Genomic DNA, 27259 nt, shown 5'->3' on the forward strand with positions numbered 1-27259 from the left:
ACTTCATCACCATAAACCAATCGCAAGACTTACAAATAATGCATTTCAATTCAAATGGACTTAAAAACAACGTTGACGAACTGAGACAGACGATAACAAAATACGATCTGGACATAGTACTGATTAACGAGACACACCTAAAACCTACGGACAGACTCTATATCAACAATTACAAAGTTTACAGAAACGACAGACAGACCGACGCACGCGGATGGGGCGGCACTGCGATTTTGATTAAGTCTAACATCAGACACGAGCAAGTGCCAAACCTGACAGCGGGCGGTTCTGAAATAACAGCTATTAATGTATACAAGAGAGGTCAAAAAGTAACCATAATATCGATTTACATCCCGGCAAGCAGACTAGAACATACGGACTTACAAAGACTACTGGACTCGAATAGATTTGTTCTTATGGCAGGAGACTTTAACGCACAACACACAACTTGGAACTGTAACTTCAACAACGCAAACGGAAACAGACTTTACGAATACCTGACCGAATACAACACCACAGACGCACAACTACACTTTCCTGACACGCCGACCAGATACGCCACCGTACAGACGCACCATCACAGTACGATCGATTTGGCATTGACAAAAAATCTACACGTAACATCCGAACCCATAACAAGAACACTTTTCAACTCTGACCATAATCCAGTTTTCATGACCATTTCAGACAGACTAGACGTCGACCAGACCCCCACACGCAAATTTTTAGATTACACCAGAGCCAACTGGCCAATTTTCAGAGACATCATCACAGACAACACACGACACACTATGCCAATCGATACCAACACTGACATTGAGGAGGCTGTAACACACCTTACACTGACAATCACAGACGCCGTACAACAGACTATACCGACACTAGACTCAAGAACAACACCAGCCAACGACTTGCCAGAACACATTTTATTGAAAATACAACTTAAAAATCATATAAAGAAACTGTGGCAACGTACCGGTGACAGACTACTCAAGGAACATGTGAACAGACTGACAAAAATTATTACCAATGAAATACGTGATCACCGAAACAACACTTGGACCAAAAGACTCGAGAACATAAATACTGACCCACACAAAATTTGGCAGACAGCAAAAAGACTGACGCAAAAACCAACATCCATACCTCCACTCAAATTAACTGACAACAATTACGCAACGACACCAGCAGACAAGGCGGAAATATTGGCAAAAAACTTTGAAAACATACATAAACAAAATGCCAATATGTCAAACGCAGACCTGAAACAAGACGTACACGAGACAATTCAAAACTTCACTGACCTCCACAGGGACAAAGACTTACGAATAGACCCTGCCACAGTTTCTGAAATAAAGACAATAGTTAAAAAATTACCGAACAGAAAAGCACCGGGACCGGACGGACTACAAAACATAATACTTAAACAACTGCCGACAAACGCCTACATTTTACTTACCCGGATAATAAATAGAATAATGACAAAAGGCTGCTTTCCCGCTTCTTGGAAAACCTCCACCATATTTCCAATAGTGAAGCCAAGGAAACAGCCAGACATACCACAGAACTACAGACCGATCAGCCTCCTCAACACAATGAGTAAGGTAGCCGAAAAGGTACTACTCAAAAGACTTAACAAACACATAAGACACAACAAAATCATACCTGACACACAATACGGCTTCAAAGAACGACACTCCACACTACACCCACTGACAAAACTCATAGAAAATACTGTTCTCAATTTTAACAGACGAAACCATACCGGATTGGTGTTGCTTGATTTCGAGAAGGCGTTTGACACCATCTGGATGGACGGACTTATACATAAACTCATACAACTGAATTTTCCACCATACATTACAAGAACATTACACTCATACCTCTCAGACCGTAACTTTACCGTACAAGTAGACAACGGACTTTCGACGGTTAAACAAGTGACGGCGGGAGTACCGCAGGGCTCGATCCTGGGACCGTCACTGTTTAACGTCTACATTCACGACATACCCACTGACGCCGACACCACCTTACTGACGTTTGCTGACGACACTGCCATATACAAATCATCACGATCACCGACGCTACTGACTACAAAGATACAGACACACATAGACAAGCTGACGAAATATACTGACAAATGGCAGATCAAGATAAATCCGCAAAAGACGGAGGCAATTTTATTTACTAAGAGCCGAAATGCCATGACTAGACTGACTGACTTAGACAAAATTAAAGTATTAAACTGTGAAGTTGAGTGGTCCAAAGATGTCAAATATCTTGGTGTGACCCTGGACCATAGACTCAGCTTCACAAAACATATTAATACGAAAATTGGACAGGCTTACGGGATGTTAAATCTACTGAGACCTCTCTTGAACCACAACGGCCCGCTAAGCGTGAAGAACAAGCGAACACTTTACTTGACACTGATAAGACCGATACTGACATACGGCGCTCCGGCATGGAACGCGACGACTAAGACTAACTTACGGAAACTACAGACATTACAAAATAAGACACTACGACTTGTACTCAACAAAATAAGGGACCCACTGACTAGACATTACTACTCTTCAAAATACATACACAAACAGACTGACGTACCGACAATACTCGACTACATAAAAAAGCTCACTGAGAATTTTTATCTAAAATGTGGGGATCATCCTAATATGAACATCGCGGGCCTCGGCCAATACACAAGAGATGATATTTGGTATGGCAATCACGCCATGCCAAAATATATACTGATCGACCCATAGCGGCAATTGAAACTTGGCTCGACGCAAATATTCTCCCTCAAAGTGAATAAATCTTTTTTTGTTTTTCTCCTTTTTGAGTTATTATGTGTTATTATAAATAGTGCTAAGTGATTTTTTTTGGGGAATAAATTTTCTTTCCTCTTTTTTGTCACAGAATTATGTCACAACTTGTATATCTGAAATACTTATTATTGTATTGATAGAACAAATATGAAGGATGAAATACCTACGGGTAAAAATCCAAAATGAGAAATGCTATGTACACATATATATCTACTGAAATATATTTATTTATTATTATTTTTAAAAAAAAAAAAAAAAAAACTGTCTATTTCACAAACAAGATATGCGATAAGTATCAGATTTAAATTTTTTTTTTTTGATTTTGGATTGATTTTTACATTCAACAAGTACGGCAGTTTTAAAAATCTGGCGAAAAATGACAATTGTATTTAACAACAATATATCATTTAAAACTATATTTTTAGTGCATCAAAACGGAACTTTCCGCACCGTAATTCTTGGTACGGAACCCACAGAAATTTACACAAAATGTGTACAGATTACTAAAATCTCTATAAAATATCTGATAATTTAATGTACATATGTACAATAAACCTTTTTGACCGCCAAATGACATTTAACTTATTTTTATTGAGAATTTATAACCGCTAGATTTGCCTTCCCAAAAATGTAAGCAGTTCCTCATCTTGTCAATACAAGTAAAATGTTTTTTGAATTATTAAAGTCGGACGCTCCGTTCTCTTAAGAACTAAGTTACCACTTTTGGCACTTTTTGCCCCGTATCTTCGGAACGGCTAGACCTGCCTACGCCACAAACTAATCAGCACGTCTCTTTATTAATACAAATCGAATGTTTTTTAAATTATTCAAATCGGTTGATTGGTGTTCCCGAAATCGTCGACAAAAATTTGTATCCGCACACACACACACGCACACACACATACACACACGCACACACATACATCCATTTTTTCTAAGGTATGCCAAACTATTCAGAAACCTCTGAAACGCAAAGCTATATAAAATTTTTCATTTTTGATTGTTTTGCGATTACTATAACTTGCCCTACGGGAAGTTAAAAATAGCAATAGGGTAGTGCAGGGCTTAAAGGTTTGCGGGTTAAAAAGTCTAACATCGATATCTCCAAAACAAGTAAAGTTAAAAAAATGTTAACATTTACTATATTTTTCTACATTTAGAAGTAGAAGCAAAAAATGTATAATCAGTCATCACCTTGATTCTTACGCTATTGGAAGATGAACGTCAATGTTTGAAAATTTATAACAAATGTATTTTCTTTCGTTATTAGCTTTTTTGGTTGTGATCACTGTTGTTTAGTCTACAAAACCTTAATATAATTTCAAGTATACATTACATGTTTTTTAAGATCCATTGTTAATTTTAAATTACATTTAACCGTTTTTTTATATAACCTCTATAAAAGCTCACACGTGGGTGGGGTAAAAAGACCAACAGAACTTAAAAATAAATTAAGGTAAAAAAGCAATTTTGCAAGAGAGCAGTTAAATAAATAGTTCTTCTAACTCTACTGTCTATTTCTGACAAAATAACAGTAAAAATTTTACAGAGACAAATATACAGTGTTGTCTCTGTAAATACGAGATGTATGAACTCATGAAACTTATAGGATTTTTTGGCAATGTAGCTATTATTTCGTAAAATCTCTTTAAAATTAAAAATAACAATCCATGATCTATTTGTCCCCTTGATGTCCCATTTTACCGAATCCAATGGGATAAAAAGAACCAATGTAGCTATTATTTCGTAAAATCTCTTTAAAATTAAAAATAACAATCCATGATCTATTTGTCCCCTTGATGTCCCATTTTACCGAATCCAATGGGATAAAAAGAACCAAGTGACAATTTTTTAAAAAACAGCAAAGAAATATATTTTTACAATGATGAATTAGGTGGAAATATAGTCAAAAAGTTATTTGTTTGATATGTGTTATTCGTTTTGATCTAGTTGGTTTAGTTTTCTTAATATAATTGGTCAGATTCAAATTGGACCTTTGAACGTAGTGGGTAGTCAACGTGTTAAAAAATGTTTAACTCGAATAGTTGAAATATTTGCTGACTGTTCTTTAAAACATTCGATCTCTAATATTTTACGGATGTCAGTCTGAACACCAAATCTTAGCAAGGGAAGGGTTTTCTCTGGATAGAAGAAAATCTCTTATGTGAATTTTACAAGAAATTTCAAAAGTTTAGTTTTATTTCACATTAATTTTACTTGGAATTTCATTTAGTGAAAAAAAACATAAAGTAAAATTTTTAACAAAACTTTAAAGTTTCATACTATTGAGTACTTGATATAAAAGCTTCGGTACTAAACCTAATTTTCACGCGGATTTTTTCTAAGGCATGCCGAAATGATCATGATGTATCAAAACATAAGGATGTAAAAGAAATTCATTATCGATTATTTTTACAGGAAGATAATGAAATGTTCAATGCATACACAATGTATTACAATCGAAGGTCGTTTTCATTGTCACAATTATGTTTTTGTTTTGTTGTCTGTTACTATTTATATTTTTCCACTATATTTTGATAAGTGTGTCAGGAAATAGTATCATTGTCATTTATAATATATGAAATGAAAATATTAATGTAATTGGAACGTGCGTAAATTGATATAATGTAATTATGATGAGTAAAACTATTACGGGGTAGAAAATATTATTTCTTTGGTTTCCAAATGTAATGTGTCGCTGTCTTTTTTTATGTAATCTCATTAATCATGAAATTAACATATTTCTTAAGTGCTGCCGAAAATGAACTAAATTATTAGTCAATTGTAATCATTCAATGAAACCAAAAACAATATTAAAATATTTTACAAAATTCCTAAAACGCTATAAAAAAATTACTTTTATTTCTGTTTCAACAGTAGTGTACATAATTTGCTCATACTACACATGGATTCTTATTAGAGGGGCAAAATTTGAAACAAAGGCTCCTACAATATCATACGTCGGTCAATTTTGTGAATCGACACTAAATGCCTGTGCGATGTTCTCATTCCTTTTATTCGAATTTGGTCCATATTATGGTCGAGTGAAAACAATTTTTAAAAGAATATCAAATGTGGATAATAGGCTTGGTCTGATTGGAATGCTGACAAATAATTATCCTTCTGAGAGGTTTCTATATCTGACGAATCTTATGAATATTTTATTTGTATTGTCTGTGCTAATTGCTCACACAGTCGTTCAATGGATAGCCTTTGGAGTATGTGCTTTGATTTTTACGTTGCATAACTTAATGCCAATTTTTTTAAGCGTTTGGCTAATGATACAATACGGATATATACTTAATGTAATAAAGAGAAGATTTTTTATGATAAATACTGTTTTATGTAACATGACTGTAATTGAATACGAAGATAAACCAGAAAAAGGCACGAATGAAAATAGTTTCAAAATTTATAACTGTATTTACAAATTGTTGTTAGTGCATTGTGATTTGTGCGAAATTGTCGAATGCGGAAATCACACGTTTTCTTCGATTTTATTAATTTTATTCATTTATTTGCTGACGGTTATGTTATTCAGATTGTATACAAGCATACAAACATTTTGGGACGTTTTGATAGTTTATGATGGCGTATCATTAATGTTGGCTATTGTTACCTTAGCCAGGCAGTTGTTAGTGCATCCTTTTGTCATAATGTTAATACATTTTAGCGAACATATAAAGACATGTGTAAGTATCCTAAAAGTTCGATTGAAAATAATGATATTCAACATTCCAATGGCATTCAAAATAATGATATCGAAGAATAAAAATAGTTTTATGTAGTAGGGGAAATGGTATATATGGACAAAATGGCATAGTGGTCTTATTTTTTTTTTATTTGATCAAATTTAGATTAATTATTAATTTTTATTCACTTTTGTTTAAAACAGCATACTTATACAATGGACAAAATAGTACTACATATTACTCAAGAACTAGTGCTGCATGGCATCGTGCCTTAAGGCAAATTGCTGGAAGTTACCGTACCAAAAATTATTTTTTTTAAAAAGGATTCAATTTTATTTTAGAACACCGAAATAAATCGATTTTTTGAGATTTTTAAAATTTTTGAAAGAAAATGACTTTTTGGAAAAATTAGATTTTTTTTATACTTTGAAATATTATGGCAAATAACTTTTTTTAAAGCAATCGCAATACGTTAGCTGCGTAGAAACGAAATATCGAAGCACGTGTGCGCCGCGTCGCAGTATTACGGATAAACATTGATACGGAACCCATAGAAAAGTTATTTAAATCGGAAGGTCCGTTCTCTCAAAAAATCTATTACCATTTTTGGCACTTTTTGCCCCGTATCTTTGAAACGGCTCGACCTGTCTTTACCAAAAACTAATCAGCACGTCCCTTATCAATACGAATCAAATGTTTTTGTAATTATTCAAATCGGTTGAATCGTGTTCCCGAAATCGTCGACATAAATTTGCATCCGCACACACCACACACACTCGCACATACATCCATTTTTTTTAAGGTATTCCAAAATTTTCAGAACCTTTGAAACGTAATAATATATATAAAAATTATCATTATCGATTTTTTCGCGATTACTATAACTCACCTTACTAGTAATTCATTCGAGACCAAGAAAATTGAAACCTTTAAAAGGTGATTGGCTTTTAAATTTTACTCTAACTATTCCTGAAAACGGACTAACTAATTCATAGGTAAAAAGAAGAGACTTGCATGTTTTGGAAAGACTTTTTTCTCTTTCTGAGCCCGGCGAAGGTTAATTACGGTCATGTGCTGATGTCCCAAAGAAGACCTAATAATTTATTTATGTATGTCTTCATAAAAATTAGTATTTTTAACAAGACAGCACATACATATTAATACATATAGTACATGTATATTAGTATGTCCTTACCTTATATATCTTTCTGTCCGTACTATATGCGGAAAATGGTTTTTGTAATTTGTTGCATTTTCACTTAATAAATATATTAATATAGTTCCTACTTAATTAAAAGACTTTGTTACTGATAGTAAATTAATCTAAGATCAGTAAAAACGATTGAAACTGGTCAGAATATCATTAAGCAAATAAATATTGTTAAAAAGCAAAACATCATGTTATTTTGTCCATACTTCTCCTATACGTTTAAGTTTATATAAAAACAGATTTTATCAAGTGCGCTTCACTTATTCTTATACATATAGATTCTCTTTTACTGAAAAATAGTTTGTATACAAAAGTATTCATTTTTCTAATTTTAAATTCAACTTATACTTTCAGAAACAGGAAACAATTGATTTAGTTCATGATTTATATATGAAAAATAAACTACATATTTCAAGTGTTAGACTTCAAAATATATCATTGCAACTGCACGATAGAAATTCACATTTATCCCTTCATGGAATACTTTCAATAAGTTATGCGCAATGCTTTACAGTGAAGTATTATTGAATACAGTTTTTAATTGAATTTAATATAAAATATCTTATAATAAATATTGTTATTTTCAGATATGCGCTTGTTTATTATACTATGTAGTAATTATGTTACAATTAGGTGAGGATTCAATCATTGCAGCAAGAGATCGTTTAAATAATAACTATGTTTCACATTTTGCCTAATAAATAAATATAGAAGACTATATCTTGTTTTGTGTTATATGAACGTTTGATTTGTGTATTTTAATTTTATCAACCTCCCGAAGGAGAAGTTTATGTTATTATTTACTAAGTGATACTTCTCAATCTTGTCATTCTCATACTCACTTATTACAAATTTTAATATATATCTTAGTATTTAACAATTTAATATCTATTTAGAAAAATACATGATCGTGATATAGAACCGTTATTAACTATTTTTATTTGCGTGTTCCAATTTTTAATCTAGTTTTTTAGAGATTTAATTATTGTATGGAAAATCCATAGTCATCACTGATAATCTCAGAACATTAATTAAATTCAAACTGGTTCTATCTCCTTGTCATATGCTAATTGCTATATGGAATTGTGTAATATTGCGTGGACGTATTATCTGTTCGTTTGTCGCAAAATATTATTTCTGAACTAATTATGATAGAGATTTGAATGGGAATTTAAAAGCATGAATTATAATTCTCTTATAATTTCTTTTGTTGATACTCCTACATTTCTAATGCAATATGAAAGATTGCTAATAAGATGTTTTGAATTCTTTGTATATCATAGCCGATAAAAGCGGGAAAAGAATTTTCAACTAACTTATTAGGTTACGTTTCTAGTATTAAATTTCTGTAATTATTTTCAATTCACTTGTGCAGTCAATCTGTAAACAAAATTACTTGATATAGCAATCACAGTAATTAACCATTTCAAAACAAACTATTCCACATTCCAGAAGCAATTAATCTTTAAGATGAATATTCAAAAACCTAAATTTCAAATATGAAACAGGTTCTAATTTGTTAAAATTTCAGTCCGAAAGTAAAACTTTCTTATTTAGTTTTTTACAGAAAAACTATAAAAAGAATTATATGTCGGCGCAGAAACTTAGATTAGGTAAAAGGCAAACATCATAGATAAACAAGCATAAATTCAATTTCTGAACAAATCACAAGAGTTATACTGAAAAACATCAAATCGTTTGTTTAAAGTATAAAAAGTGAGACTCGAGCATTTCTAATATTGGTACAAAATCCAAAAATTTAGAAACTAATTATAAGAATTTTTTTAAATAAAATTTAGCGAATAAAAAGACTTCTAAAGCACAATTGTGAGGAAGTACTCGTTTGAATGTTAGAAGACAAGTCAACTTGTAATAATACAGTAGGTACAATCAGTGAGTAGAATCATATTATATTATATTTTCCGAAATCATTAACTTAAAATCGAAAAGTTACTTACTAATTAAAAAGATCTACTTACGGTGACATCTTGGCCCTTCATTGGAATAAGAATATGGTGAGCAAACTTTTTCAACAACGCTATCCGGCTTAGTTTTTTCGAAACATGTCCAAGCATCCCAAATTGCGGGGCAACTCGCGTCTTCAATACAACAGATTATGAAAAATAACGATTTTATTAATAAATGGCTTATGAATTTATATTTATGCTTAACTGCAACATTTTCATCAAGTATTTAGATATTTTTAATATATATAAATAAATTGGTAGTGTTCTAGGGCGGAACCATGAGCTGGGTTAAACTCCAACTCGATTTAGGGAAGAATAATGTGAGAGATTTCTCATTGCCAACTATTTTCAATTGGACTATTTTCAATTGGAAACATTTTTTTATCTATATTTTTAAATGAAAATTGATATTACTACTGCATGACATGAGGTTATCCAAAGCGAGGGTTCGAACTCACGCCCCTGTCTACACGAGGCGCTTAACTTGCGAATGAAATATCTATACGATACCTCAACATTTTCAATTACTACAAGTAAATGAATTACAAGCAGAACATTTCATTTGCAATTATTGTTGGTCACAGAGTATATACTTTTTGGTTATTACACAAGGTGGGCCATTTAAAGTGGAAGCGTTTGTTTCTGAAAAAATATATGAAAATAACATTATTATTTATTCATTTAAAATAGCTGTAACATATCTCCTTGGCCTAAAATAATTTACAATCGAATTGTAAATAAAAAATGATGTTTTTTTTACATATATTTTTTTCAGGAGCAAATGATTCACCCTATGTAACGTCTTTAATACATTATAGTTACGGATCTCTGAAACTGAAACCTTCAGATTAAAATTAAATGATTAGCATATTATGATAAATAATATATTACCAGGTATAATATTTGTTTTATACATAATATCCTTGCAGCATATAAAGCCATCTTCACAGCAGTTCCACCATTTGTTGTAAAAACTATCTTTTGAGAAGGACAGTCTGATTGCTTTTTGTACTTCTAAATCATTTTGGTCGAATCTCAATATTTTATTTTCTTTTGTCTAAATTTTATAATATATTATTTTTAATAACTATTAATATGAAATACAATTTTCTTATATAATAATCATTGGTTGTTATCATAATTATCTTTGAAGTGTCATGTTAAACAAATTTTGTGTCAAATCAAAATTATTTCTTAAGTTCAATCAAGAAAGCATTTTTAAATATAAGTTAGTGAATGTTTTTACCTGAAACACTGGATACTTGTACTTTTTATTATTAATAGTAGCTGTAGCAGTTTTTATTTTATATATGCCAACATCAGCTGAAAAAGCTGCATTTATGTTGTAAATATAGCAGCCCATTGTACTCCACATTGAAAATATGATGGGAGGTGACCATTCTTGATCGCGATACACGCATCTTGCTTCCTAAATCAATATTTCATTACCATTGATTAATTCCGTTCAATCAATTGCATATTAATAATATGTTTCTGTTAAACAGTTTTCTTTACCAAAATTACAAATTTTGATTAAAATATTCCCAAAAATATCTAAAATTTGTATCATGAAAAACTATTTACCAAAATAGTAGTTTTCAAGTTTACTTTTAATTTGTTCCTATAACTGCATGATGAAATTAATAATGGAAGATGTACTGAAACTGTTTGATTAGCAATCGCAGTATGAAGAGATCAATTAATTCTTGTAATTTTATAAAATATTTTTAAGATATCAAAAAAATATAAAATTCGAGAAAAATAGACTCAAAAAGTATTTGATTTATGCAAATAAAGTTATCATATTCTTTATGTTTAAAAAATTGCATATTTTTTCTCTGAGCAATGAATTGTAGCTTTTATATTATGTATTCTGGAGGTTCGAAGGTTCTCCGGGAAATTTAAATTTACCTAGTAATTTAGATTACATAAACAGAATCAGATTATTCTGTAGAATTCAGAAGATATTTGTCTATCAGTTACAATAAAGAGGCGAAATTAAGGGAGAAATACGTACATAATGGCATGATATTTTGTATTTTTCATGATATTCATATATTTAATGATATTTTAATCGAACTCACTCGGTTTTACTCATCTTCGGTTCATTGAATACCAGTTGCAAAAAATTACTATTTTATAGTGTGAAATATTTTTTTATATTATAAACTTATGAAAATATAACAAAATAATGAGAGCTATCAGTCTTTCACTGAATCCTTATCATATTTTATATATGTTATATTTTACTAAATAATATTCTGTGAATCTCATTTAATATTGCACGAATCACACGTTAACGCTTTATTATTGATTGCAAAACGGCTTCTATTATTACATGACAATAATATTTATTGAAAACTGAATAAAGTATAAACAATGAAACAATCGATGATTGTCCTATTGTTCATATGTTTAGAGTGCTATATATTCGCATATACAAAACCATTCTTACAAACTTCTGCAAAAGTTGAATATTTGAACTGGCTACAATTATTAATAAACCATAAAAACTGCTAAAAAACATCCTGTAAGAGGATCAAAGAATGGTCACACCGTAATACTTAATAATAATAAAAATAATAATTAAATATTTTACATGAAATTGGTAATAAGATGTGTATTCTTATTAAATACGAACCATGAAACAACTTTGTATAAAGCTTAGTGGCGCGAATAAATAGCATATTTATACATAAAACTTATACTAGATTGTTATACTATTATAGATTTTTTGTAAATATTCAGATAAGTATCTCACAGGAGTTCTTCTACCGTGTCACTCAAAAATTTTTGAGATCCAAATTTAGTAGTAGCTTATACAGTTTTGCTAACTCGATCATAGAGCAAAACTGTAGATATTAAATGATAAAACTGTAAATCTACAGCTTTATCTTTTTATTATTTAATGATGGTAATGAATCGGATACATTTCACAGAGAGAATTAAAAACGAGAAAAATCATGTGATTACCGTTTATCATGCTTTTTTTGAAAATCAAGCGCTAAAAACTAATTTAAGTAAAATAAAATTAATTTTGTTTAAAAACTCATATAACAATTCTCAAGAAAATGTGACCAACTATTTTTAACAGCTCAATATTTTTTATTTATAACAGTCAAAACGTTGATGGTATTTTAAAAAAAATACAGTGGAAAAGTAATTATGCTTTCATATTTTTATTACATTCACCCCATAAATCGTAACCTAACAAAAAACGATTACAATACTTTAACAAGTATTTACTAGCTATAGGTTTTATAGGTTCGATATAGGTTTTTTCATCGAAGCATACGCGATATGTTGGATAATTGATTATTTATAATATTTATCATTTTATGTTATGGTATAAAGGTAGACTTGAGCATTAAATAAAAAATACAATAAATTAATTAACATCTGCAAAAAACTGCAGATTTCGAGACATTACTACAAAACTGAGATTATATCCAAAAAACTGTTGACTTAGAGATGACAACTCTGAGCTTATAAAACCCATTCCAATTACCATTCTATGTATCTATTTTAAAAAAATATTTATTTATAATGCATGTCTTTTTCTTCATAATGCCAAACTTTTTCTTGTGCATCTTGTTTTTTCAATTATTTTCATTTATCGCAATAGAAACAAATTTTGGAAATGTATAACACTCTAGTTAGGAAAATATGTATGTACTCAATTATATTTTATCATACTCTACCTAATGTAATAAAATATATTTGAATCTTGAATCTAATGCATATCTTTCTATTTTTGTATTTGGTGTGTCAATTTATGTAGCAAATCGGTAATATCAACTGAAAAATTAAATATTACCACAAATCCGAAAATTTCTAACGGCTCTGAAAACGGCTTCGTTTTCACGTTCATTTATGAGTATTTCAAATTTCAATTTTTTATTATGTAAATATATTTAATTGAATACGACGTAAAATTAAAACCTTCCAATTATTATTGGGTGATAATAATAATGACTGTAAATAAAGATAAATGCGATATATTATAAAATATTATTTGCACAAATGTATACAAACGGTGAATGTTATTTTTTATTCGTGAAAAGTATTATTATCAAACGCACGTCATTTTTATAAACGTACTTTGTTGCACTGATACGAAAAATATATCTCTTGATTCTTTCGAAATGTTAATAATGATGTGCTCATTTTATTTAATTGACTTTAAAACTGATTAAAAAATTAGCAACTTATTATCATAAATTTATTTAAGGAATTTTTCTAATTTGATAAAATAAACACATTATTTCAGAATTAACTGTAATTAGGTTCATATAATTACTTGTATAATGCGTTTACTAAATAACAAATAATTTATATTATCTAGTGCAATTATATATACCGTATTGTTATTATTAAATACGAAATTATATTACTTACTAATTCAGTTTCATTGAGTTGCTTAACTAATTTGTTGATATCATAATCATATCTTATGCAAATCACTATTTTTAAAAACACCGTGAAACACAATAATAGTTTAAATATAAGTACACTCTTCATATCTTAATATATTCACATCTAAATAGTAAAATTAGCATGTCATTGGAGAGGTCATTTTGCAAATATTAATATAATAATTTTCCATTGACAGGAAACCTTGTCACTTGAATATTTGACAACACATTGCATTATACTTTTACGTTTTAAACAATTCACAATAATTCCACATTAAATGCCACGGCACATTCCTATAGCGCTCGAATCAATTAACTCTCCGGTGCCAAAAATATGACAAATAATTTTGATAAACTGAGAAAAATAATTGATTAGAAATGATAATCGATGGTAAAATCATGACTTGGGAATTATCTATACCGACGCGCACGTCACATGTATTGTAATTTGTAAAGGTACATATTTTTGCGATAAAATGCGGGATTAATGTTCATATTTTATATCCATTATTATACTATTAGATGGACTACCGTTGGTAACGATGTATATCTATGTATTATAAAGATTATATCATATTTGATCCTCGATAGTACAGAGAGAAATTATTTCATAGAATTCTGAAAAGTTCTTGAAAACCAAAGAATTCATACAGTCTTCATTTTTTTATTTTCTGTCTGCCCATTTCACTATTTAAAAGAATGTATGGGAAGTTTATACTTTTCGATTATATTATTAACTTGTATAAACCATATTAACCTGTAAGTAACTATGTAAGTGTTAATAAATTAATTATTATGTATTTAAAATATAATGTATGGTTTATATAATAACAAAAAAATTACAGTAGTAGATACAATGTTGATATTATATATACGTTCTGCAGATATTCTAATTAGTACGTTATCATTAGTTTGCGATTTAACACCAAAATATTTTAAATAATACATTTTCTGTATTAGAAAATTTAAAAAATTGTACATAACTTGATAAATGATCATTTGTAATCCCTTTATCAAAATCAATTCACAGATTAAATTCGTAATCCCATTCCATGATTTAATTTTTAAATATAACTGGAGTCGAAAAATGCTTAAAAATATTTTATGAAATTTATTTACATTTACATTTCTACTGTATTTCTAAAATCTTTAGTTATTTTTTATAAGTTTTAATACTACGTTCAGATATCACTTATTTAATATCATCAAATAATTTTATGTTTATTATATAATCAAATCTATCCTTTATTCACTGCACTCCTATTGAAGTTCAATTCAAATTCTGAATTTGGTTGATTTTAATACCTTATGTCCAACTGAAGCAAAATAGTTTCTCTAAACAAAATAGATATTCAATGATTCTATTTTTGCCTGAACAAAATTAAACAAAGATTCTCGTTCAATTAGATAAAATTAGACATGTGTTAAAATCAAATTTCAACATAATACTGAATTGTGAACAAAACGTAGAAATGTAGTACATAAACGCTTAAAACTCTTCAATAATTAACTTCCCGTAGGGTAAGTTATAGTAATCGCAAAAAAATCGAAAATGAAAATTTTTATATATCTTTACGTTTCAAAACCTTCAGAACATTTAGGCATACCTTAGAAAAAATTGATGTATGTGTGTGTGTGAGCGGATACAGATTTTCGTCGACGATTTCGGGAACACGGAACAACAGATTTGAAGAATTTAAAAAAACATTCGATTCGTATTGATAAGGAGACGTGTTGCTAATTTTTGGCTTAGGTAGGCTTAGCCGTTTCAAAGATACGGGGCCAAAAAAAAACAGAAATGTTAATTCAGTTTTTGAGAAAGCGAAGCGTCCGATTTGAATAATTCAAAAAGCATTTTATTTATATTGACTAAACGAAGCACTGTTCAAATTTTTGGAAAGGCCTAGGGGTTATGGACTCTCAATAAAAATAAGTTTATAAAATTTGGCGGTCAGAAATGTTACATCAAATTATTAGATATTTTATAGAGATTTTAACAATGTGTACACATTTTGTGTCACTTTTTTAGGTTTCATACCAAGGTTTTTAATTTTAAAATTCAAGTATATGGTTCAAACAAATGTTCTCGACAGTATGGCATAACCGATTTAAATAATTTATAAAAGATAAGATTCGTATTAATAAAACAATTCAAACTTTGAAAAAAAATCTAAATTATCAAAAAAATCAAATTAAAAAAAATATAATGAAATTTCTTATAAGTTTACAGCATGTACAGTATGTATTTATAATAATTAATCTATTTGAAATTATTCACCAAGAGAAGATGAAAAATTGGAGTAATTCTCTCGATTTTTAGAAGACCCTAAAGATAATGACGATTTTCGTCCTCTTTATTAAAATGTTGAAACTGTGTACAAAATTTTAATTGAGAATTTGATGTTCTATTTTCACTCTAATTGACATCTCTATTCTTGGTCTCAAAATTTTGAAAATGTATTTAAAATTGATTAGGAAAAATAACATTAAGTATACTTATATATAGTTCAGTATAAGTATAGGTACTCTACTTTTAAACAAAGTAAGCAAAAGGTGGAACAAAATAGCATCTATAGACAATAGATCTGTCTTTCTATCTTTGATCAAAGCGTACATTTTTCTCAATATTTATTTTGTCCCTTTCGTGGGCATTGCTACCAACACTTAATATTATAATATATAGTCTATAAAAAAAGGGTAGCTGATCTGGGTTGCTTTTTCGAGAATAATACTAAATTAGAATGTACGATAGCAAACACAGCTCATAGAGAATTTAGCTTGATTGCTAATAAAAATATTAAAAATAATAATATTGAAAGAAATATATTTATTAAATTCCAACAATTTTGTTGTTTTGTATTTAAAAGGGTACTTGTTTAAAGTCAACGCTGATGGCGAACAAATATGATTATTAGACATAAGGCCATCAAATTATCACATGTTTTATAAATATTTTAATAATAAGAACAAATTTTGTTTACTTTTCTATGAGTTCAGTACCAATGCTTATCCGCCCACGCGCTTCTATATTTTGTTTCAAAACATTTCAAAATTTACAAAATATTTCAAATTATAAAAAAAATCAAATATTTCAAAAACGTCAATTGTTTTCAAAACTTTCAAATATCTCAAAATTCGTTTTTTTTCAGCGTTCTAAAAGAAAAATAAAACTTTTTTAAAAAAAATAATTTTTGTTACGGGGAGCTCCAGCAATTTGCCTTAAAGCACGATGCCATACACCACTAGTTTATATATTATTTGTTGCAGAAAGTGAAGATATCAAATTTTATGTTTGTTATCAGCCTGTTGAATTCATAAGCATATTCTTGTAGATAAATCAGTAATTCAGGGAAGGATCTTTAATCTTTATGAATTCAGATAATGCATTTGTGATATTCGCTTCAGTAATGACAAAGTCTGAATAAAGATTACTTTTTCGCTTAACGTATTTAAAATATTTTGTTTCATTATCGATTGCGAATATAAATATTACTCTATTCTCAATATATCTGTGATTAAAAATTATGCACATGTTATAATCGCTCTCGTATATGACAAAGTCCGAATAGAGATTACTTTTTCGTTTAACATATTTTAAATATATAGTTTTAATAGTCTATTTCTGCGAGTAAAGATATTACTTTTATTATCTCTATCTTCCATATATCTATGAATTGAGATTATGCACATATTATAATCCCAAGTATAAGACAAAGTCTAGATAGGGATTACGTTTTTGTCTAACACAGTCATTTACAAAATGGTTCACATGAAGCCCCAGAAGTTTATGACAACTTTCAGGGGGTCTACGTCATTAAAAAAAATCTACCTAGAAATGAAATGTCTATGACAGTGGATCACAATACACCACGTTAATATCTATTTGCTATATCTATAATAAAAAGTCATATACAATATTTATTAATAGAACTGAAAAGTAAATAAAAATGTTGTTCTTTTTAATAAAAATGTGTAGGTTGTTGCATAAATAGACATTTGATTTGTGGTCGCAATAATAGTTTAGTCATTATAGTAAGTTCACCTCGGAATTCGAGATGCCCAGCTGTAAGTCTGTAAATACTTGTATATTGACACCCTAAAGTAGTCTCAAAACCTACATATGGTATACCCTACCATATGTAGGTTTTGATACAATTTTTAGGGTGTCAATATACAAGTATTTACAGACTGGGTATCTCGAATTCCGAGATTCTGACCTAATTTAAACCTAAATAACTGAACTATAAGATTGAGCTTGTAAAGGCCTTATTCGCTGACTATTGAAAGGCTTGGCAATAAGATAAACGATTTAATAGTCGTAAAATAAAATAAACAGTAGCGTTATTACTGATCTCCTGACAAAAAACGATATGTGAACTGGTCATGTAAGATTAAACAAGATTGAATATTTACTTTTTGCTTGCCTTATTTTTTAACTTCACGTAGGGTAAGTTATAGTAATCGCAAAAATCTTTTGGCATACCTTACAGATAGAAAAAATGGATGTATGTGTGTGGATACACATTATCGTCGACAATTTCTGGAACCTTGTTCAATCGAATTGAATGATTAAAAAACATTCGATTTCTATTGATAAGGAGACGTGCTGATTTGTTTTTGGTCAAGGCAGTTCCAGTCGTTTTGAAGATACGGTGCAAAATGTGCCAAAAATGGTGAATCAGTTTTTGAGAGAACGGAGCGTCTGATTTCAATAATTCAAAAAGCACTTTACTTGTATTGACAAAATGAAGAACTAATTAAATTTTGGGAAGGCAGGTCTAGCGGTTTTGGAAATCGAGTGAAAAAGGTAAAAAAAATGCAATTTGGTATATATAAGTATAAATATTGTATTATTGTATTAAGTAAGTATATAAGTATAAATCTTGTTTACATTTCTATGAGTTGAGCACGAATATTTATCCGTTAGTTTGCGACGCAGCGCTTAAGCGCTTCGATATTTCTTCTCTAAAACAGCCACGCAGCACGATTGTTTTTCTAGGTATAAAAAAAATTATTTAAAAATTTTAACCTTTGGTACGAGGTGTTCGAGCAATTTGTCTTAAGTCACGATGCCATACACCACAAGATTTGTTATTATTTTGAATTTAATTAATAAAGGCAGGGCCGGATTTAGAAATGTGGCGCCCTGGGTAACTGACAAAAATGCCGGCCCATTTTTTATCTCATTTTTCTAAAATTGACCCTTTCCACTCGGATGCCACCGCTCCGGCGGCAAAATTCATATAAATCTCGGAATTAGCGAGTGGAAAGAGTTAAAATAACTAGTTGCTTGTAAAAGATTTATCATGGTATGTAGTAATATACTTGTTCTATTATTACATACATATTCTATATTTTTTTCCAAATTTTGCCGCCCTCTAGCCCCGATTGCCCCTACTGTGCATCCAGCACTGAATGAAGGTATAAAAGTAACGTGTATTTTTACTTTAAATATTTAATAATAAACTTTAGTATAGATAGAAAAAAAATCGATATCAAGTTAATAGGGTCTATGGCAAAGCTCAAAGGGTCCACGATACAAAAAAGTTTATGAACCTTTGGGAACCGAACGAGATATTTTAAATATCTTAGACTCTAACTACTCTAACATATTTAAAATATTTCATTTAATCACCGAATTCTGCGAATATAAATATTACTTATGTTATCTCTATCCTCGTTCGCGGTTTGCGACTTTACGCATCATTAGAACGTAAATTTTATTTCTCTCTCTTAATTAGTTAAAATGTGTGAATTTTAGTAGAACAATAGAAAGTACACACATTGATTTTTTTGTCGCATTATAAATGATTTAAACTTTAATGTAATGAGTTATCTGTATTACTTAATTAATATCATTGAACCGATTCGTTATTTTAAAGTCAAGGACTGCGCATTTGAAACTATCGATATTATCGTAACTGTAACCGTCATAATGAGCCGTAGTGATGAATGTATTGCTCAATGCGATGTTTTCTTATCGTGTTATCAATAAAATTCTTTATCGACTTATTTTTATCATTAACATTAAGAGCGCTGTTAGAGTTCACTTGCTTCGTCTATTTGTTTTTGATTCTTGGCTCCACGGGGGCGGGTCATGACTGTCGGCCTTATCGGATTATTCCCATCTGCGAGAAATAAGATTGATTTGATTTTTTTTTTCAATTTTTATTAACAAATCTATTCATGTAACATTTAATTAATAAAATTGACTACAGGACAAATTTCTTTTGCCAATTTTATCAATTAATATTGTGCATAACACATTCGGCTGTTATCGTGCCTTACATTTGAATAACATATTAAGTAATATTTCTTGTATAAACAATAGTTCCATGAATAATCAGCAATAATTCATAATTCATAAATTTATACATATTTCTCGTTACGTATTCAGATATAATTATCATGTGTATTTTTTTTTGTTGACAGGATATAGTCGTAAATATAAACATAAATATCTGGAATTAATGTGGAATATTTTTACTTGATAATAATTTTCTAGTCGAGAATCTTGTTTGTTAATACAGACTAACAATAAGAGGTATTGCCAAAAATAGTAATATTTATTAAAATATTTAGCGAGTGCAAATCGAAAGGTACTAAACGAACCCGGACATAAACTCGAAATCAGTTCAGTAATTACAAAAATAAAATTAAGGTCAAAAAATAATTTAATTGCTTCACGCAAAGGAATCTTTCAGATTTCGTTCACCCCTCTTCAAAAAGCGTGTTCCCAATAATCTATTTTTATGTTAATCCTAAAAAAATCATCATTTGTTTGTAATCATTTTTGTTATTATTAGTATTATTACTATTTTGATTATAGTTTTTTAGTATTTTTCATTCGAAACAACTGCTTAGATTTTTAACTTCCAGTAGGGTAAGTTATAGTAATCGCAAAAAAATCGAAAATGAAAATTTTTGTATATCTTCACGTTTTGAAGGTTCTTGAACATTTACTTTACATACTTTAGAAAAAATAGATGTATGTGTGCGTGTGTGTGTGATGTATGTATGTTTGGATACAATTCTTTGACCACGATTTCGGGCGCACGAATCAACTGATTTGAATGATTCTAAAACATTCGATTCCTTCGACGAGAAGACGTGCTGATTGGTCCAGCCGTTTCGAAGATACGGGGCAAAAAGTGCGAAAAACGGTAATTCAATTTTTGAGAAAACGGAGCACCCGATTTGAATTATTTAAAAAACATTTATCTTGTATTGACGAAATGAAGAATTAACGAAATTTTTAAGGCAGGTCTAGCGGTTTCGGAGATACAGAGGAAAAAGTAAAAAAAAAACTATATTTGGCGGTCTTTTCGAAAAAAAATTCAAAATTTTCAAAAATGTACAAAGTTTTATACTTCAAATATGAATTGTAAATTCAGCTTGAAATCGTAAATATTGCAAATGCGTTATTCTAACCGTAAGAAATCCTCAGAGGGATTTATTCGGCACCCCTTGCTAATGTAAACTTTCTCAAGTGTTTTGAGCGATAAGATCGTCACTGTATATTTTATGAACGATAAAATATATAGTGATTATAATTATTTATTTGAAAATGTTTAACACAATTGTTATTAATCATTGATCAATATTTATTGATCACTGATTGTTTTTCTCGATTATTTAATTCTGGTACGGAAAGTTTCAGCAATTTGCTTTAAGGCACGATGCCATGCACCAATAGTTTTCACAAAAATGCTAATAAGGGTTACACAGTGCCAATTTTTTTTATATAAGTAGAGTTTTTACAAACGAATCTCTTCTGCAAACAGCAAATCCCAATCTCAAGAACATTGGTGAACAACTTTGCACAGTGCATATATTTTTTTAGCCGACTTTCACCTCTAATGAATTATTTGGAACTAATTTCTCCCTTCTTGATGTTTGTCTAATCTTGCTGAATTATTGAAAGTATTTGTTGCTTAATTTTAAATTTAATCATTTTTTACTGTCTAATACATTAATTTCTGATTAGAATCCAAATTAGGGTAGGGCGGGGCTAGTTGAGCATAGGGGCAAGTTGAGCAATCGAAATATCTCGAAAAATACTTGAAAATTATTTTACTGGAAACAAAAGCAGATTTTAGGTATTATAGATAATCTTTTGATAGTGGAATCCGAAGTGCAATAGTATCCGTTTACATTTTGATATTCAATACAGTTCAAATATTTCATCGTGCTATAGGCATTGAGATATTGCGTAAGTTAATTCGAAATCAATAGCAACATATTTATTACTATAAGAGATTTCGGTAGTACATGAAATAATGTGATAGCGTTATTAAATAATTCAATGAACGTATTGATGATAAAATTTCTAATTGATTAGGACTATTATATTTAGCGGCTTTAAATAATCCATTTTAATCATTAAATTACCTTAAATAATCGTGTTTTAGGAGAATCTAGTTTTTGACAGTAATTTGTTCAAAATACTGAGCAATGACTGAATTAGAATACGATAAACACGCGGTCTAAGCCAATCAACAACAAAATTTGAAAATTTATGGTCCAAACTACGTCTTTATTTAATTAATTATTCAAATCACATTTTTTATTGCACTAAAATAAAAATTCTATAGTATTGTTACCTCAGCAATTGCTTTCCATAGAAAAACTTGTTTATTCGAGATTTATATGCCTTTAAACATCAAATTTTAGAATCAGTTTAGATTTAAATCAAATTGGCCATCTTTGGAACGAATTATGACGAGTTCAAACAACCGACAAATAACACGCTGCACGAAAGTGGCTCTGGGGTATTTTGGCCCATTTCCGGCGAAGCGCCTTCTTGAGATGATCGACACTTTGGTATTTTTAGCGCAAACCTTTCTCTCCAAAATGCCCAAGACGCAAAAGTCAAAAAAACTGAAATCCGGAGATTTTGGTGGCCATTGTGCGGTGGAAAAAAAGTGAAAACCATCTTAAGCCATTTACGGTTGATGCGTGCAGAGTGCTGAGTCCTGTTGGAATGTCCATGTTCTGCGGCCGAAATGTTGTCTACTCAGGGCTTCAATACTGCCTTTGAGACATTTTTCCGATAATTTGGCAATTATTTTGATATTACGGTCGATGTATACGCGGAAAGTGACCATCGGTCATTACAGTGGTTCACACTATTACCGTCGGCGGCGCTTGAGTTCTGGCGGCCAATCGAATGTGTAAATTTTTAGCTGACCTCTTCGGCAATAAACCCGATCAATTGGTTTAATCACAAACTTTTCATATTACGGTCGATGTATACGCGGAAAGTGACCATCGGTCATTACAGTGGTTCACACTATTACCGTCGGCGGCGCTTGAGTTCTGGCGGCCAATCGAATGTGTATTTTTAGCTGACCTCTTCGGCAATAACCCGATCAATTGGTTTAATCACAAACTTTTCTGTTGGAATGACCTCTAATCGGAGAAAACAAACTCGGTATCTAGCCACTTTCGTGCAAGCGAAGCTACTCCTTGGTTCCTCACCGTCTCACTTTTCTTGTGCATTGATTAGCTCTTGCACTTTTTGGAACTAATGACTTTAGTCAAAGTTCATTTTTTAATATGTGTTGCTTTCGTTCTCGCGATATGATCAGTTCATGAGCCATTTTTCTAACACTGTTACATAAATTTCGACCATTTTTGAATTTACTTTTCGGATAATTTCTGGTGTTGTTATCATTTTTTTCGTCCAATTTTAGGACGCGGTGCCACACTAACAGTACCATTGTTACGAGATATGGTACGAGAAACAAAAGATTTATTTGCATTTAAATGCTTGAATAAATCTGCTCGCTTTCTGATGAGCGGTTTAGATAACAATTACTAACAGCTATTTATATTTATTTTAATTACTTAATTCATTAGCTATTTAAGGTGAATAAGAACATTATAGTTAAAATATGGTAGGGATTTATGTAAATGACAAACCAGAAATGAAATTAGTTGAATAAAGTCTCTAAAGTCTCTATTCTAAAGTTTTCTTACTTCATGTAGAGCAAATTATTGGCAATATTCTTAACATTATTAGGTACCATAATTTAAATACGTAAATATGACAAAAATATATAAGTTTAATTCTCAAGTTACTTTTCACTAATTTCCAATATATTTGTTTTTCTTTTAAAACAAAACTTGAAAAACGTCAAGTTTTAAATAACTTAAAGCCATTGTTACTAAACCTGTACAAGTTAGGGGGCGTCCATTAATCACGTAAGGTTTTTTAGGGGAGGGGGGTTTGAAAAAAAATCACGAAATATCACGTGGTGGAGGGAAGGGTATAGTAAGATATCACGTATTTATTTTTTAACTGATTTCGGGGGGAAGGGGCCAAAAATCCGTAAAAACTTGCTCACGTGATTAGTGGACGCTCCCTTACTAGTAACATTTTAGTTACAGTAAAAATATTTATTCAACACTATTGTGTTCCCTTTTTCCGTTCACATCATGTTTTTTAATATCTGTTTATCTTTGTTCAAAAAAATATGAGAGATCTTATCCTAATAGCGGAAATTCATTATGAAACAAGGTATACAAAACATTCATCTCAGTAACTATTTTTAAACACAAAAGACGTCGCTATGGCGTATATTTTTTAAAATGCATTGATATTTAAAACTATGTTCTAGAAAATATATATGTGAATATTTCGAACTTTTATAATGGGATAATGGGCAGGTTCGTAAGCTGAGTTAAACTCGATTCAGGAAAAATAGTGTGAGAGATTTTCCATTGCCATATCACACCGCAGTGCCTGAAATGGGCTATGTACAATAGGAAACATATTTTTTAATCTATATTTTCCAGTGGAAATGGACATCGTTACTGCTATACATCGCAATATATAGCGATATATAGGTAGGTAAAATATATATATATATATATATATATATGTGTGTGTGTGTGTGTACAGTTTATTTAATCATAACTTAAACAGACAGCGGCAGCAAATTTTTGCAAATACTTCCCAAATCAAAGTAACTATTAATAATAATTTTCGAGATATCATGCATCCTTGTTTCATTTAATGATTTTGGAGCTCTCATATAAGATGATAAATTTATCTAGTCACGTGATAGCAAAATATGACGTTATTCGTTATCTGTTTATTTATGGAAAGATCAAATTAAGTTTTTGCTATACCATCAATTTCGTTTCAAAATTCAAAACAACGGTTCTTAGTATTAATAATTGTATATATTATATATATATATATATATATATATATATATATATTAAATGATTCTATTAGTTATTATTGAAAATCACTACTCGAAGTAGTAATTCTGCTGATTAGTTAAAATAGTGCTCAATCGCAATTGATTATGTTTTTAATGTATTGATCAAGCAAACAACAATACGATCTACAGAATGGCAGATAATGATTAAGAAGCATCAAATTCCTAATTATTTTAATAACTTCATTAATCGACTAGTTCATTAATGGCATTCAACATCACGCAACCATATTGTGCTCTAGGCAAAATATCAAATTTCTTCCTTATTACTTTAGGTCATTAACCCATAATGATAATGTGAGATTTATGAATAAACAATATTTCCCGATATTTCATGAAGATTTATACAATGTATTGAACACGGATACAACTTGTGTTATTAAATATAAGTCACATAAACATTCAATATGATAAAATGGAGTAAATTGCAACTAGATGTCGATTGCAAGTATGGTTTATAGTCTAGTATAGTTCATTCCACAATATTATTTCAATGCCATGCATGCATTTTAAGTAATCCTCTCAGATTATTTTAAATGCCTAATTATGATAGCGGTCATTAATATTGATTTTTTGTGTGATTAAACTATTAAGAGACAAAACATTCTTAAGTCTGTTTATACACTGCAATGAAACGATTTTACTATGAAACCAGAAATCACCTAACAGTGGTACGCCGATCAGGTAACTTTCAGCTGGAAACGTGTAAGCATAGCCTGATTTTAACAACTTCGTGATAAATTGTGAATAAAGGTGAAACAAATGGTTAATGAGAAGCTTTCTAATTTATTAAATGTTGCTCTCTATTACTAAACGAAAGATATCAAATAGCAACACTCAAAATCTATGTCATTCATAGTTAATAGTGTAGAGAATAAAACTTTGACTATGCCTTTTTAATTGTTGAAGACTTATTTCGATTTGTGGAAAGTTGAATTATATTTGGTGAATTCAATATTCTGATAATATAATGTATCGGCAGTTACTTAGACTAAAATTGTTGATCCCAACCGATTAAATTCACGTAGAGACTTTATATTTTTTATTATTCACACGTTCGCGGATAGTCAAGTTTCAGCAAAGAACAAAAATTAAGGCATTTTATTTTTAAATCCGTTGTGATATCGGAAACTTGATTAAACACCGTTTATAAGTAGTGTTGTTGTCGAGCCGGAACGTCGTTCCGGCAAATCATTTTTGGGCCGCAACGTGTTTCGGCAAAAAAGTAAAAATTCCGAATTAATTAATAACTATTTAATAAATCTAGATATAAAAATTTGGTTAAGGTCTCATCGCTCAGCGGGTGACAACAAATGAAGGTAAATTCAACTACAAGATCCCGAACATAAACCTATTTGGATATTTTATAAAAACCATTGGCGTTTTTACGTAACTGTTAAATATATGTTTGCAGTATTGTTTTATATACTATTTGTATTTTATAATATCACTAATTTACATTAAACTTTCCTATTGTTGTAATAAGCATGCATGTATGTGCACAAAGAGGGTTTTGTAATGATTTTTGTTTCTTTCCTATTCGGACCGAACCGCAACAAATATGAGAACCGTGTTTTAAACCGGTTTTTGGTCGGGATTTTTAATTTTAGCGTTTCGGTAAAAAAAAGAAAAGCACAACATACTTTTTATAAGGGTAGTCAGTCCAGACAATATGAGAATTTAATATATTCATATCATATATGAATGCTATAACATGCACGCCTTTCAGCATCTCAATGAAAATGAATGCTACAGCACTCAAGTCCGAGAACGTGTTAAATATAAATAATTTCTAATTTGAACAATATATGCGCTAACGTTTCTATTAATGATTAGGTTATATTGAATACACAAAAATGTATATTTTGATATACATATTTGTATAATGTTAACTAAATTTTTTTTATGTACAAAAAAAT

The 27259-nt window shown here is 30.1% G+C and overlaps 1 protein-coding gene across 1 annotated transcript in view; it reads right to left on the reverse strand.

Annotated features, from left to right (window-relative positions):
- The window catches only part of LOC113375098 (calcitonin gene-related peptide type 1 receptor-like), a 31858-nt gene extending 20801 nt beyond the window's left edge, over positions 1-11057 (reverse strand). Inside the window, exons 1-3 of the mRNA XM_026615045.1 lie at positions 10941-11057; positions 10586-10751; positions 9707-9826 (exon numbers count right to left, since the gene is read on the reverse strand). Of these exons, the coding sequence (XP_026470830.1) occupies positions 9707-9826; positions 10586-10751; positions 10941-11057 (403 nt within the window). The remainder of the gene's footprint in view (positions 1-9706; positions 9827-10585; positions 10752-10940) is intronic.
- Positions 11058-27259: the final 16202 nt, after the last annotated feature.

The sequence above is a fragment of the Ctenocephalides felis genome, unplaced genomic scaffold, assembly GCF_003426905.1.
Source record: "Ctenocephalides felis isolate EL2017-DRISC unplaced genomic scaffold, ASM342690v1 CF-g0.4_SCAFFOLD_01886, whole genome shotgun sequence".
NCBI classification, from domain to species: domain Eukaryota; kingdom Metazoa; phylum Arthropoda; class Insecta; order Siphonaptera; family Pulicidae; genus Ctenocephalides; species Ctenocephalides felis.